Raw genomic sequence first — 15,980 nt, forward strand, 5'->3', positions numbered from 1 at the left:
AAATGTTATTGAATAGGTTAATGCTGTTGTAATGAAATGCTTCTTCTAAGTATGTTGTTATTAAATAAATAATTTTTAAAAATTAAAAAAAAACCATGAAATGTAGAAAAGCTCAATAAAAATATTAAATATATGTACATATCTAACCACTGAAGGCAATGGTAGAGAGACGCCTCTACTGCGAGGCGTGGAGTCACACTCCGTAGCTCATTGTATTTTATTGTTTTATTTATCTGTTGTTTCCCTGAGACACAAGCTCACTCTGTAGCCCAGGATGGCTTGGAACTCACTATGTAGCACAGGCTGGCTTCCAGCTCACAACGGTCCTCCTCGCCTGTGACTCCGAGTGCTGAGATGACAGTACATGCCACCACATCCAGCTTTAACTTATAAATAAGAAAACTCAGTGAATGACATTCCCCATTAGGAGGGGTATCTTCAATTTATAAAATCATTCAGATTCAAACAGTCCAAAAAATATGGAATATTTTTGGATTTACAAACAGAAACATTTTTAATGAGCTATGACATGGGCACATCAGCAGACACAGTCTTGCTTCAATACCTATGAGGTTTCTGTTATGCAAATCTTTTCAATTTCCCCACACAATCCTTCCTGGAAGCAAGATAATGTGATTTAAACACATGGGCTGGGCAGTAAGGACAAATTACCCCAATTCTGTCTGATCCTCATCAGCTCAATAACTGCAAAGCAATTTTTTTCTCAACTTTCCCATCTGTAGAATGGGCATAAATATAATACAGGATATAACAGAGCAAAATAGTCAAGCCTGCCTCCTGTTGTAGAGAACAAATAAGTGAGATGTGTGCAGCAGAGGCTATAGGGAGTTAATACACCGATGTATTGCCGTGTCTGGAAGATACCGGAGTCAGATACAGTTGCTCTAGCCACTGGCAGCTAATATTCTGGTTCCATCGCTGGTTTGATTTAAGCAGAGTTTCAAGCTAGAACACTAGGTATGTAGTCAGTGGTCTTGTTACTTTGTCAAATAGCTCACCCTAATGACTTTGCATAGAAACTGACTGAGAAGACACCTATGGAAAGCTTCTTTGAGGGTCCTGGACATGCCTGCTGTTCTTGTCTTATGGACAGAACCTTAAAGATGACATGTGTTCTCATCTTTGATTCAACTTTCAAAGAAATACTGTTTGTGTAGTATCTCCCTCAACTTTGGTGGTATGTCTCTTACTGGGTAATATTCAAGCAAGGTACATTAACCCACCTTGGTTCTGGGTAACTAGAAACGCTTTTAATTTCATGACAGCTTTTAATGACAACAGAAGAGGCCCACGGAGCTTCTCATACCAAGTCACACAGAAATAAGATCGTAGAGACGGTATGGGTGTGTGGGAGTCACCAGCCAAGACCCGCAGCAACCTGTTGAACCCCAACCTAGATTCCTGAATCCACAGGTGACCTATAAATGTGAGCTACAAAAACCAGTAGAGCAAGCAGCTCTGTACCACTAACCCAAAGAAATGCCAGGGTTAGCCTTAATCTGCTTTTACTGTTTAAATGATCACTTTAAGTGACTAATTTCAAAACTGTTATTGGATCAAGCTGTTCCTCGAGTCTCAGACACTCAATAATTTAGATCCACATAACTGTTGATAAATCAAAATATTTTGCTCATAAGAAGCAGTCAGAAGCCCAGCATAGTGGTTCATGCCTGTAATCCCAGCACTCAGGCAAAGGACTGGGCTTAAGGCAAACTGGTTCAAAGAGCAAGAACCAAACCAGTCAGGACTAGATAGAGAGATCCTGTTTCAAAAAATAAAAACAAAAGGATGGAAAAGTGAAGATGAGGAATCGACTGAACAGAGTTGCACATTGTTCCCGTGGTCATTAGTTCCATCCTTCTCTTGACCAGCCCTGAAAGCAGTTTAACATGCAATAAATTCCACACACCATAAATTTGATACATCGAAGCCTTACATGTTGACAGTTTCTACAGATGTGCACACCCCCAGCAACATCACCACCACAATAGTGACCACACTCAATAACCTCACAAATTTTCTTGAGCTCTGCTATAATCCTAGACTCCTAAACTTCACCCCACTGCTAAGCAACTACCAAGAGTGTGGGCACCTTCAAAGTTCAGGTTAGTGTGATGCCATTCTACTCACTAAGCACTGTTCATCAAACATCATCAGTGCTTTACGGCTTTCAGGATGAGCTTCCCCAACTGTGTTTTACGAAAAAGCATAAAGATGGTTTGCAAATGTTCCCCTGTGAAGTCAAGTGCAGCTATTAAGATCTTAACCATAAATTCAATACCTTACCATTTACAACCATTTTTTCCCTTTACTAAATGCAGCCTTGACATCGACAAAAACAAGTGAAGAAATGCCAGCTTGGCTAGCTACAGAGGTGGAGACTTTAACAGTCGGCCTGTCTCAATTTCAATCTCCCCATTCATAAATTATAAAAAATATGTAGTTTGGAATGTTACGGAGATGAATGAATGTAGAGGAAAATGCCAAGTGTAGTATTGGGCTCGAGTTACTCACCAAATGTCAATTCTGGTTTTTGGTTTTTAAGGTTTATTTTAATATTTGTGTATGTGTAGTGGGGGGACATAGGTGCATGTGAGTGCAGTGCCTGCGGGGGCCCAAATAGGGCATCAGAGCTCCTGGAGCTGGAGTTACCAGCAGCTGTTGAGCCACCTCATATACTGAGCTCGCACCCTCTAGAAAGACAGCACTCTTAATCGTTGAGCCATCTCTCCAGTCCCCAAATGTCAGTTCTTCCAAAACAAAAGCTGAGTAAAGTTGAAGGAAGAACAAGATTTTTACAATAAAAAACCCCCACAACTTCGGGCCTACAGGACGGTTCAGAGGTTAAAGAAAGTTACTGCCCAGCCTGAAGACCAAGTTCAGTCACCAAACCCCACCAAGTGGAAGGAGAGAACCAACCCCTTCAAGTTGTCCTATGATCTCCACATGCACGCCATGGCATGAGTGTGTTTCTCTCTCTCTCTCTCTCTCTCTCTCTCAAATAAATAAATGTAATTAAAAGCAGAACAGCTTCCTGAGGATCTTTTATTTCTTGTCTCCCAAATGTGGACAATAAAACTGGAACAATCACAGGTCAGCAGAGGCCAAGCACTCCACAAGCAGAATTAAAGCAACATCAAACAGGGTTGTAGATCTGTTGAATATTTATCTTAATATTCATATTAAAACTGCAATATTTTTTCCAAGCCTATCAATCTCTCTTAGAAAACATTCCAAAAATATCTTACTTTCAAGGTCTACTTTTTGAAATTTTTTCGTTTATTATTTTCATTTTATTTGTATGTGTGTATTGCCTGCATGTAGGTAAATGCACCTGTGTCAGGCAATGCCTGCGGAGGTCAGAAGAGGCTGTTGGATCCCCTGGGACTGGAGATACAGACAGTTGTTAGCTGCTATGTGGTGCTGAGATTTGAACCTGGGTCTTCTGAAAGAACAGTGTTCTTACCCGCTGAGCCATCTCTCCAGCCTCTCAAGGTCTACTTTTTTGTTTGTTTGTTTGTCTTTTTGAGACAGGGTCTCCCTGTAGCCCCAGCTGTCCTTGAAGTCACTATGTAGACCAGGCTGTCCTTGAACTCACAAAGATCTGCCTGCCTCTGTCTCCCAAGTGCTGGGATTAAAGGTGTGCGCCACCACACTGGGCAAGGTCTACTTTTAAAAAGCTTGGGCTTGGTCAAAAGTTGAGCCTCATAGAAATGGCTGTAAAATCCTTTACATGAGGTCAGCACAAAATAAGATGATGAAGAACGCATTGAGAGGGAAGGTGGAATAAAGAACGAAGCAGCACTTAAAAACATTTTTTATTTTTGTTATTATATTGATTAGTTCACTAAATTGGTTTTTCTGAAACCATTTATTTAAGTTAAAGTATTTGTTATTAAATAAAGTATAACGTATCTTAATTTTACCACAAAATAAAATGCTTTCCTGGAAAATTAAAAATTTTTTATTGTATTTTCATATTTTGGTTGTATAATGGCCACTCCAGATTCTTATACCATGTTGCCGTACTCTTTGAAGGTTGTGTGTTCCCTTTTCTCCACTTATTATTATTTAATTATTTTAATTTTTTCTTAAAATTTTCATCATCCTCCAATGATTTGTATGTTCAATGAATTTGAAATTGTTGACATATTCACTACAGGCCGTAAAAGTCTTAATGGCAGCCAGCGCTCGCAACCACTGAGCCATCTCTCCAGCCCCAAGAGGATCTTTTGTTCCTGATCCCAAACTCAATAGATCAGATGATAGAACTAATTAACGGAGGATAAAAGTTGAATATAGCCAATCAAAGTATGGTAGAAGACATAAGATGCTGATTTTAAGTAATTTCAAAATAGAATAATGTCTAATTATGACACTGAAACCTACCGATGATAACAGGAAAACTGATTAGTTCATCTATGTAAAAGTTAGAAGATCAACCAAGATTGGGGAAAAATAAACAATTCATGTTACCAAGGAAGTGTTTGGGATTTTACAATGTAAAGAACTGAATAACATCAAAAAATATAGTTACTAAAGGACAGTAAATGAACAATGTTTTAAAAGGGAAACGGTCCTCACATATTTTAAGCAATATTCAACTTCACTTACAGTAAGACTGAAATTCTGTGCAAATACAAGACACTTCTGAGTATACCGATGGTACTGTTAGCTGGAAGAGGGCCACTTCCCAGTGAGGCTCAGTGCTGTGCATGTAGACTAAGCCCTAGGTGCTTGCTAATTCTGTATCCTCAAGTTAAGAATCATAGATCTGTTAAAAGAGTGTGGCAGGGTCATGTTGCCAGATGATTGAGGTATGTGCTCAACCTAAGATGTTCTCACTCAACTACACCACGAAAGCTTTCTGACAGGTCTTAACTCCCTTCCATCAGTGGCAGGCTGACAACAGAAACATTTACCTAGCTGTTAAGGTTAGAAGCAGGTCTAATTTATATCCCAAACTACTGTCTCCATAGAAGGAATAATGTGAGCAGCACATTGAGAAGTCTACATTTCAGCAACATCTCCACTTCCTACATAGAATCGTCTTCTAGAAAATCAAATAAAACACAGTACAATTGATAAGTGCTCTGGTCTCAAGTTTCTTCTGTTCAATAACTGAAACAGGAAACTCATTTGGACTGGTAAGTACTATAAAGACATCTGTCCAGAAGACCTAATAGAACAAAAGAAATCTGGAAAGAAAAAGAAGAGTTTTGGATTACACTTGAGAGTTAGAATGCTAAGTAGTAAATTCATTGTGGAGAAAAGCTAAATGACTTTTTCCAAGAGATGTCAAAAGTACTCGGCACAGAATAGTTTTCCCCCACAAAAGTAAACTGAAAGTAGGTAGGAAATTTTCCTCTTTAAGATCCTAACCAGGTAAAAATCCAAAGTGATGTCACTATAATAGCTATGAGAATTGGCGCTTTCTTTTTTTAATTTTTTAAAATTTAATAACCACATGATTAGAAGAAGCATTTCATTACAGCTTTAACATATTCAGTAACACACTCCAGAGCAAGGATACATCTCTTTCAAAAGTGGCTGTAAATTTTTAGGTTCACAGTTGAATTAATGTAGTTATACAATATTGAACTCAGTATAAACCCTATAAGACATCAAATTGAATGAGTTTTTACCCTTTAAAGATCTCCATTTCATTTTAAAATATGCTGTTTCCTATATTTTTAATGCTACTAGCACAGAGAGATTAGCTTCACAATAAAAAAAAATCACAAGGAAGCACTAAAGTCAGCAAACTGGCAAATTCTAAGCATCAAAATCTCAAAGAAAATGGATTTATTTTTAAAAATGGACAGTAGAGCTTCTTCAATGAGCAAAACTACTTAGCGCAGTAAATACACTTAGTAGTTTCAGATATGAGTCTTAAATACTGATTTCAAACACTCTCTAAGGGAGAAGTATTTAAAGTACAATAAGGTAAAGGGAGAGAACAGCAGACAAATGAGAACTGGCTGAGAACACTGAAGTATGCGTCCTTCTTGAAAGACACCACAGACTAGCTAGTCTGTTCATACTTTCTGTACAATCAGATTGGAGGTTAGCAGACACTGCAGACAAATCACAGCTAGCCAGGAGTGGAAGAAGTCTAAGCTTGCGTTGGGTGCTGCCTTCTACCTGGCTGGACTGGGTTAGGGTAGGAATAGACAGGGGAGACTCTGGCACAGCATCCATGTAGACATAGCAACCGTGCTGGTCTCCAGTATCAGTATAATTTAATAAAGAAAACAAGTGAAAAGCCCATGAGAATGGGTCACTGGAAGGTATTCTATGGTCATGTTTCAAAACTAAATTTAATCACACAACCCTGAATGAAAGGAAGACTATTTACTACTATAGGGAAATAAAAATGTTTAAATCTGACTCAGGCCTCCGAGGAATTTTAAATTCTTTTACTAAAGTAAGCAATTGCAGAGCAAAGGCTTGTTACAGATCCAAGAATTGGAAACACAAAAATGAATGAAAACTTAGAGCTTCACAGAGTTCATAGTTGGGTGTGGAACTCTGGAAGTATGGAAGAGCCGGTAAGAGAGATGAGGAGGCCATCTGCAAGCAGAGGCCCCTGAGTGCCCTTGGAGCCTTCTGAGGTAGCCTTTAGCATAGGTCTTGAAGAATACAAAGTATCTCCTGTTCCAAGTCACAAAGGCCTGACTGAGCAGGCCATCGAGAAGGAGTCTGTCTGCCGCCTGGGGAACAGTGGTTTGAAAGGTTCTACAACACCATTTTCAGCTCCAATGATGCTGAGGCTTTCGGATACCATTCAGGAGCTAGCAGGAAGTCAACGGACAGCTTTGGGAATGCTTTCCACGATCAGATAGTGATACTGATCAACGCAGAAGTTACTCTAAAGGCAATGAAAACTGAATGGTCAGGAGTGAAAGAAGAGATTGACCAGTAGCCATGGGGGGTCTCATTATAGTAAGTTCAGGATTCTCAAGAGGGAAAAAAGAGTGTCTGCCTTAGAGCTGAAGCAGAGGAGAGCAGATGACATGACAAGCTACACCGGGGCATTTCTGCAGCAAAATAGCAAAGATCTGATAATCCATTACAAGTGTAGGCAGTAAAGTTTTTCTAGTTTGAAGAATTGGATGGATGGTGCTGTTGATGGCAGAGCCAGAAAAAAACAAAATAAGACAAATATATTTGATGGGCTAGAAAAGATTATTAGTTCATTTGGAATTTTTAAGAGCTAAGGGAGACAGATAGCTGCATTAACAGCTGTAGAAGAATGCAAAAATACATCTTCCATAGAATTTATAAGCCAAGAACTATAATTGACTGTTTAAATTACTGAGACCATGCTTCAATTGTGCCGGCTGCTAAATCTGAACTACGCTGAAGGTAAAAGTGATGTCTCATCTGTTTCATTTGTAAGCTCTGGTAAACCAAAATGCATTAAAGGCTCGGTATTTAGATGGTATCAACGAACATCCATCACCAGGTTTACTGCACTCTGTGTAGTGGCTCTCACTCTGTGCCTTCTTCCTATGGCTTACCGCCAGTCAGTTTCACTGGACTGAATTCCAGCATGTCCACAATTCTTCACCACAGCGTAATTCTACAGTAGAACACAGAGGTGAGCCACCCTGGAGGAAAAGAGCATTCAGCTATGCAGCGAGAAATCAGTACGTTCCTTTCCTGCAGAAAGTTAACTCCCTGGGGAAAAACAGGCATGCCTCAGAAAATGAGCGCAGCAATTCATTCCACTGTGGTCTGTAGGACCCATACCCAAGTGGAAGGTATGATTAGAGGACAGAAGAAGCATCATTAGTCTCAAAGTGGACATTTCTTCCTTATTATCCTTAGGATTGTAGGACACAGGAAGGCTGGCAATTTTGAGAGGGTTTAAGGGGCACCACACTTATCAAGACCTGAATCTGTCACCTCTGGGGACTGATACTGACATACCACCCTGGATTTAAAGATCTTCCGAAACTGGTTCAACCAGGTCCATCATCCACCAGTTTCTATCTTGATACTTCACATTATTCAAGTTACATATTTTCCCTGATGGCCCTTCTAAACTTCCGTGACAAGTGCTTCAGAAATCAGCAAAACCACTAGAAACATTGGTTTGGTTCCTATGCTACATAAGATAAGCATTCCTACCCAGATGGTACTGACTGTTTGACGATGTCTCAGATCGTTCCCTTACAGAAGTTATTTCTCCAGCATCCAGTATGTAGAAGAGCAGAGTTTGGTGGCACACTCCTTTAATCCCAGCACTTGGGAGGCAGAGGTGGGCAGATCTCTGTGAGATTGAGGTCAGCCTGGTCTACATAGCCAGTTCCAGGCCAGCTGGGGCCACAAGGAGACCCTGCCTCAAATACCCGCCCCCAATTAAGCCCAAATATGCAGAGCCCTTTACACAAGCTGGGTTATTTCATCCCATTCCAAATTAAACTATGACAACATGTATATATGTATTATTGCCCCTTTGATTTTTACCAATGATCCCAACATAATGGCTTTGTACACAGACAATTCCCATTAAACATTATTAGAAATAAAGTGTGCATTTACAAAGGGAGAATGTGACCTTGGCAGAAGTGTGTTGGGTCTAAGCTGTCTTGGAAACTGGTAACCTAGGACTCTTCACATGCTATGAAAAGGTTTTTGGTCTTTGCTATTGTCATTGTCAAGATGTCTCAGGCCTGGCTGTTGGTCTGAATCAAATGCAGGGCTTAAAGGAAGTGTGTGGGCGTGTAATGTCCACTCAACATATTAGGTATCCATTTTTATCTTCATAATGATTATCAAAACAAAATTATCTAATACCACTCTTTAAAGGCTGTATAACTTTTATTACATGCATTTCTTATTAAAAGAAATCCATTCCTGGTAAAGACAGATCTAGTAGCTCTTGTACATCAAATACTTTGCTCACTGCAGGAGAGTAACGTGAATGCACATAAAAAGTTATTCAGAACGTGAAGCATCCAGTTACGGAATCAAGAGGACGAGTGCATCACCCCTCTCTCTCCTTCCCCACCTCCTCATAAACCTGGAACACATCCAGGGGAGTCCCAAGTACAGGTAATCAACAGAGCTCAGGTAACCTTCCTTACCAGAAGAGGGGTTGCTATCAAGAGACTGAGAGCAATTTTCTGGAACTTTCCTCCATCACCCACATTCCAACCAGATGAGAGAAAGGAGACTAGCAGCTTACTAACATGTCCTGAGCTGGGTTCACACATATGCTGTCACCAGATGTGATATCTCCAGTAAGTGAGGCCCTATGTTCCTAAAGATTTCAGATATAAATGCAGCACTGTATTGTGCAAACTGAGTAACAGAATGTGCTCAAAACTCTACTTCATATAAGAGCAGGCGTGAGGCTTAGGAGGGTGGACCAGCAGTGAAGACAGCACCTGTGCTGGGAAGAATTCCAAGACGACTCCTGAATTCCACCCACGCATCCGCACCATGTGAAGTCCCTTCCCTTGATTACGGAGAGAACATATACGTATGCAGACACCGCAAAGACCAAGACCGAGGATACAATGAAGACGAGTAACAAGTTGACTCTGAGTTTACTCAGTTATCTTGAGTGCCCCTGACTTGGGTGAACTTCTATAAGAAACCTTCCTGCTAGTCTCAAAGAAGACGTTCTGTTAGGAGACCCTGGAAGAAGCAGAAGCCGTAGGGCAGACACTGTAGCTACTGAGGAAAGCACCTGGCTGGCAGCTGACAAGAAGCAGTGCCTCTGTTCTAAAACTGCAAGTCTGCCAACCGCCATGTGAGCTGGACACGGACCTCGGACCTCCAGGAGACCACAGGCCCAGTTGACAACTTGTTTGTGGCCTTGTGGGACACTTGGAAGAGGGTCCAGCTGATCCCTGTGCTTAAGTGCCTGACCCTAAAAGGAGATGACAAACCTCTGTGCTGCTCAGAAACAGATGACTAGTGTAGGAATTGAGGTTTCAAAACACAAATACTAGGAACGAAAGAGATTACGTCAACGGTATGTGAAAAATCAAAGCAAAAGAACAGAAATCTTACAAATTTGGATTGGTGAGTGATAGTCATGGAGTTGGATAATTCCTGCCTGCATTTGTACAAATTTTGCAGATAAGCCCACATGTAACAAAGTGCATTGTGTTTATCTGCTAAACACCTCTGATGACATTTTCCAAACCACAACTCAGCAAACAGGTAGGGAGAGATCTGCTGTCCACTGTCCCACCTCAGTCTGCCCCTTTGCTCAGCACTGGGTACATTGTGTTTCTTCCTAGGCTTCTAATGTTAAGAAATTAAATACAAAACGACAACAGACAAAACTCACACTGAGAAATGCCTCTGCAAAGAAAGCATTTCAGGGCATACAGACATGGCTCAGTGATTAGGAGCATGGCTCTTGTAGGGCACCAGGATTCGGTTTCCACAGGATAGCTCACAACCATTCATAACTCCAGTTCCAGGGGATCTGATACCTTCTTCTGGTTTCCGTGGGAATTATATGGCATGAGTGCACTTACATATATTCAGACCAAACACACGTAATGGGAAATAAAAATAAATAAGAAAAAAATATTTATTTTTATTTTATAAGTTTGAATATTATGTGCCCGTGTCATACAGTGCCCACGGAGGACAGAAGAGGGCGTGAGATCCCATGGAATTGGAGTTATATAGACAGTTGTTAGCTGCCATGTGGGTGCTGGGAATTGAACCCAGGTCCTCTGCAAGAGCAGTCAGTGCTCTTAACCACTGAGCCATCTCTCCAGCCCTAAGCATTTCAGTTTTAACAAATATCCTCACATCCTTTGAACAGACTACATAAGTACACATAAAATGTATGCAAATATATGCAAATATTGATGAGCACCACCTTTATTTGGAATATTTTAACTACCACCTCTTTGATGGTGGAGTACTTTGCTACAATCTTTTTTTTTTTTTTTTTTTTTTTTTTGGTGTTTTTGAGACAGGGTCTCCCTGTAGCCCCAGCTGTCCTGGAACTCACTATGTAGACCAGGCTGGCCTTGAACTCACAGAGATCTGCCTGCCTCTGCCTCCCAAGTGCTGGGATTAAAGACGTGAGCCACCACACCCGGCTCTACAATCTTCTTTTAAGGCTTAATTTTTTTCTTAGTAGTAACCCCATAGGGGAAGAAATATTCTGGGCAAATTTAGATGAGGCTGGAAAATGTAGGCTAATGCACCATTAGGTTTGAAATGGACACCTCTCTCTCAAAGTTTTATGTCTTCCAAAAATGAAAAATGTGTTTTTCTCCAATGGTATCCCGTGACAAATATGTGCACTAAAAACCATTTTTTGTCAAATATGAGCTTACATTTTTGTTATATTTTTCCTTTAACATTTATGATAATATTCATGTATGTAAGGAAAACTATTCAGAAAATGTATAATGCACCGAAATATTTAATAACCACCTAGGAATGAACTATATGCTGATCATGATTATAAAATCTTTGTGCCTATGTGTGTGCATGTGTGCATGAGTGTGTTAAGTGAGAAGTGTGTGCTACTACGCAGGATGAATTAAAGAAACTCATTGCACCACTTTTTCCCCATAAATTGAATACAGAGATCGACATCTGCAAAGTTCTGAGCTTCTGTGTCTCACAACACTTCAAGTAAACACAAACTAGAAGATATTTTATGAATGTCTACTTTGGTGATTTCATACATGTAATATTGTATTTCCCAATCTATATAAATTACACTGCATATCTGAAAATAAATGGTTTTAATTAATGGCCCATGACTTTCTTTCAATCCTGACAAAGAGCTCAGCGGAAACATGATGAAAGGATAGTCTCTACTGTAAATCAGCAAGTGCTAGTAGGTGATAAACTTATAAACTTCTGCTATGCTGCTCTGCAATATTGTTCCAACTGATGAATTTGTAAGGTTATGCTGCAGGCTTCTGTGTGGCATACATTTATTTTCATCCTGGCAAGATTTTTCGATTATGCTCTAAATTTTTTTGATATTTTTAATTTTGACATTAATCAGGCAAATGAACATTCTGTACATTGGTAAGGAGAGAAAGGTAAAGTTAACCACAGTTTATCTATGTTATTTTCATTAAAGTTGTTTAAAATAATTTTCATTAAAATTGTTCCAAAATTTCATAAGCATGAACTGTAAAATATACCCCTGAAACTAAGCAGTAAATAAATCAAGTAAACACACTGCACACTGAATACAAGAGCAATATGCATTTTCAGCATAGTTTTTATTTGCATAGGTGGCAATTTTGAGAATTTAAAACTTGAACCCAGTTTCATATTGTAAAAGAAAATAAATGACTTTATGAAAAGACCAATAGAAAAGAGAATGCTCATAAGAAAAACTTTCAAGGATGCAACTGTTTAATAAAATTGTGTCACAAGAAAACCCATCATAATATGATAAACTGAATGTTCAGCTAGAGAAACGATATGGCCATAAGTCTAGATTTAGAAAAAAAAAAAACTTTACTAAGAATTTACTTCAGTTTCAGATTATTCAAGACATCCTCCAATTAAACATAAAACAAATGAGAAAATACAACATTTTTATATAATGGAGTTTCTTGGGAGGAGAGGAATTCATTAAATGTCGCCAACAAAATCTTGCCCGAGTCAACCTTTGTGCTCCTCATCACTTCATAGTACACCACACTAACTGTGAGTTCATGTATAGTGGATCCCTCCAGGAATTCTCCAGACTCTGGGGAGCACCAGGATGGTCTCTGACAGAATTTTAGATTTTTTTTAAACCATTCTAATAGTGTTCCCAAATAAAGATTTAAAATGATTTAACCCTCTATTCACTAACAAGAATGCGTATCTAGAATAAAAAGTGATTCTCATGTGCACATCCATCTCTCCCCATTTGCACTCCTGTTCATCATGAGAGTCAGAAACAGGCTGACATGCACTCTGTTACAGTTCAGAGCTCTGCTATGATTCGGTACAGAGTCCATTCCACTCTAAATGACAAGGAGATGAGCAGTCACCATTTTCTAATCACCTCATCTTCAAGATATGCACTTGTAGTCAATGTTTAGAGCACCTTGGTTTTGAACATTCAACTTCAAGAAGCACCCTCCCCTCCTCAGGGACCTGCAGTTATGCACAGCTAAATAGAGTAGTGGTCATTTTGGTGGCATTTTAGTGGCTGTGGCAGCATTGGCAAGGACCTGAACTTGGCCTACAATCATTTTTCTTACTGTCATCTACTGCACACAAATATCTAATGGCATTGCCCACGTCCCTTGTACTGCCAGATATGTACAAAACACAAGGGGGATGCAGAAATCTCAAGATTATTTTTAAAGATCTACTTGAGGAAGTGACCAAATATCCACTTCAATCTTGATTGGGCTAAATTTCAAAAAGAAAAACTGAACAGAATCAAAAAGAGTATTTCATTTCTGTGTCAGGCAAAACTTGCCCAACTCTTCCAGAAACGAAAAAAATCCGAGGCTTATCCCACCCTTGAAAAGACTGTGTATCTCAGACTATTGATGTGAAAGTCGAATTAGACGCAAAGTCTCACATGAGCTCCAAGAGATATAAAGTCAACAGTGAAAAAAGAATTTTTTTAAAGGTAGTTGAACTGCTGAAGAAGATTTTAGAATAAGAGTGTAATAACCGGAGAACAGGAAGCACACAGAGGCAGCATTTGCTAATAGAAACTCGAATATTCTAGTGGATCCTGCGGAGAGCATTTGTTAGGGACAGACAGGGCCAACCGCAGCTCCCCAGGATCAGGCAGAAAGAGAAGCCTGGCAGGAGAGGGGACCTGACCGTGGTCCTGAAAGACTCTGGTCTCTTCTTACCAGAAAGACACAAAACGCCCCACCTACGTGCACTTTTTCCACGTCGACCTAAAGAAGTTGCATATCAAAGATGATTCCTCTTCAAAAAGGGCTGAAACTTTCTCCTGTGGCCCGATCGGCCTTGACAATGCCCGCTCCTCTCTGTCCCTGAGTGTGAGGGCAATTTCAGGCTTAAGACGGGTGATGTTTTAGCTTTGAAAGGCAGGAAGAGATTAGGACAACCTCGCCACACCTGGCCTGGCTTGATGCTAAGTGCATTTCTTAAACTCGGATGGGAAATCACGAGTGTCCGGGAGAAAACCTCCCGGAATGAGGGACATTCCAAACTCTAACCCGGGAACCTCGGAACTCCAGAAAAATAAAGTATGCATCTCCCTCTGCACCAGTCCCCACAAGATGCTCCACAGCTCAAGTCCCAGCGAGGAGCAGGTCCGATCCTCGGGCTGCCCGCCAGACCTCACAAACCCAGGAAGTCCAGAGAAACAACCACACCAATCCCAAGTGCTTTTACGCTTTCTGTTTTCTTTGGTTTGGGGTTTGGCTTGGTTTGGTTCTTCCGCACAAAAGGGCCCCTGGCAAGAAGAGAAGGCAAGGTATTGTGCTGGCAAAAAGGCAGGAGGAAAAGTACGAGGAAAAAGGATCCTCGGGAAACTTACGTGTTCCGTCGAAGCGGGTGGCGATGGTGTCCAGGAAGGTGTTCTGCGGCGCCAGTAATCCTTTCATAACCGGCATGTTTCCAGCGCGGTATGAAATTCTCCATCAAAGTTTGTGCAGAAGGATGGCTCCGAAGGAAAGTGCCAAGACGGGAGAAGACACCGGGAGCGTGATGACGGCAGGGGCGGGGGGCCTGGCGTGGGGAGGATGGGGCCGGGCAGGGGAGGAGGGAGGATGGAGCTACTCCCCGGCCTCCACTCGGTGACCAGAGCAGCCCGCGATCACAGCTCTGAGCCCGCCCTCCTCATCAGCCCTGCACAGCCTCACCACTCCCCCCACCCTCCTCCTCCTCCTCCTCCTCAACAACCCCCACCGGCACTCTGGGCGACGGCGCCCGCGGTGTCAAGAAGAGCCAGGTGGCCCGGGGCGCCGCGCCCTGACACAGGGCTCTAGGGTCGTGGAGGACCGCGCCCCATCTGGGAAGACTGCAGCGCAGAGCCTCGGGTCCCCAAGGGCGCCCAGAAACACAGAAAGGCGATGGAGTGCGACTCCCAACCCCCAGGAGCCCCCCACCGGCACTCTGGGCGACGGCGCCCGCGGTGTCAAGAAGAGCCAGGTGGCCCGGGGCGCCGCGCCCTGACACAGGGCTCTAGGGTCGTGGAGGACCGCGCCCCATCTGGGAAGACTGCAGCGCAGAGCCTCGGGTCCCCAAGGGCGCCCAGAAACACAGAAAGGCGATGGAGTGCGACTCCCAACCCCCAGGAGCCGAGGAACAAAGACCCCTTTGTTCCCGCGCCGTCCCTCTCCCGGGAGACACAGTCCCGTGGGTGTGGTATTGTGGAAGGGGAGGAGACAGGTCACCGCAGGTAACCCGCCTCCGCCTGGAACTTGGAGGGGGAGGTCCCACCGTGGTGTCCTAGGTAGCAAAGGCAGCATGGGGCTCGGGAGGGAGGTGCCCCCCTCCCGGCGCACCTGCCATCCCCAGCTCCTGCATCAGGACCAGAGCGGCTCCAAGTTAGTTAGACGCCAGCCCCTTTCCCACTCACAAGGGTCTTTCCAGCCCAAGAGCCGAGGCTGTGCGCCCTCTCCTTTTTCCAACTCCTAGAAGGGAGATTCGGGTATCCTCCCCAAATTCCCGCTGGTCTCCCCAAACTACCCACATTGAAAAAAAAAATGGCCTTTTAAACGGGCAATGCTTTCCTACTCTCCCGTGAAACGAGAATAAAGCATTTCTAGAAAACTTTGCTATTTTTATTGATCTGTAAAATACGTGGAAGTAACCACCGAGAGGCTGCCTTGCAAAAATAGCATCACCATCACGCCCCCCGCGCGCACACACCGAGGCTCCCCTGAGACTAGCACCCAATGAAGGCCTGGCCCGGCGCCAGGAACTGCAGGTGTCTCGGAAAGTGAAAGTCTTTTCTGCCCTTCGTCCCTGGCTCCCGCGGGGACGCCCTCCCCGCCTGGGCCAAGCCCAGGAAA

General features: G+C 42.3%; 1 protein-coding gene across 1 annotated transcript in view; it reads right to left on the minus strand.

The window, feature by feature from the left end:
- The window catches only part of Kcnh8 (potassium voltage-gated channel subfamily H member 8), a 418,565-nt gene extending 403,827 nt beyond the window's left edge, over nt 1-14,738 (minus strand). Inside the window, exon 1 of the mRNA XM_008849967.1 lies at nt 14,501-14,738. Within this exon, the coding sequence (XP_008848189.1) occupies nt 14,501-14,576 (76 nt within the window). The 5' untranslated portion in view covers nt 14,577-14,738. The remainder of the gene's footprint in view (nt 1-14,500) is intronic.
- Nucleotides 14,739-15,980: the final 1,242 nt, after the last annotated feature.

Source organism: Nannospalax galili, unplaced genomic scaffold (genome assembly GCF_000622305.1).
Source record: "Nannospalax galili isolate Female #2095 unplaced genomic scaffold, S.galili_v1.0 scaffold364, whole genome shotgun sequence".
Taxonomy (NCBI): Eukaryota; Metazoa; Chordata; class Mammalia; order Rodentia; family Spalacidae; genus Nannospalax; species Nannospalax galili.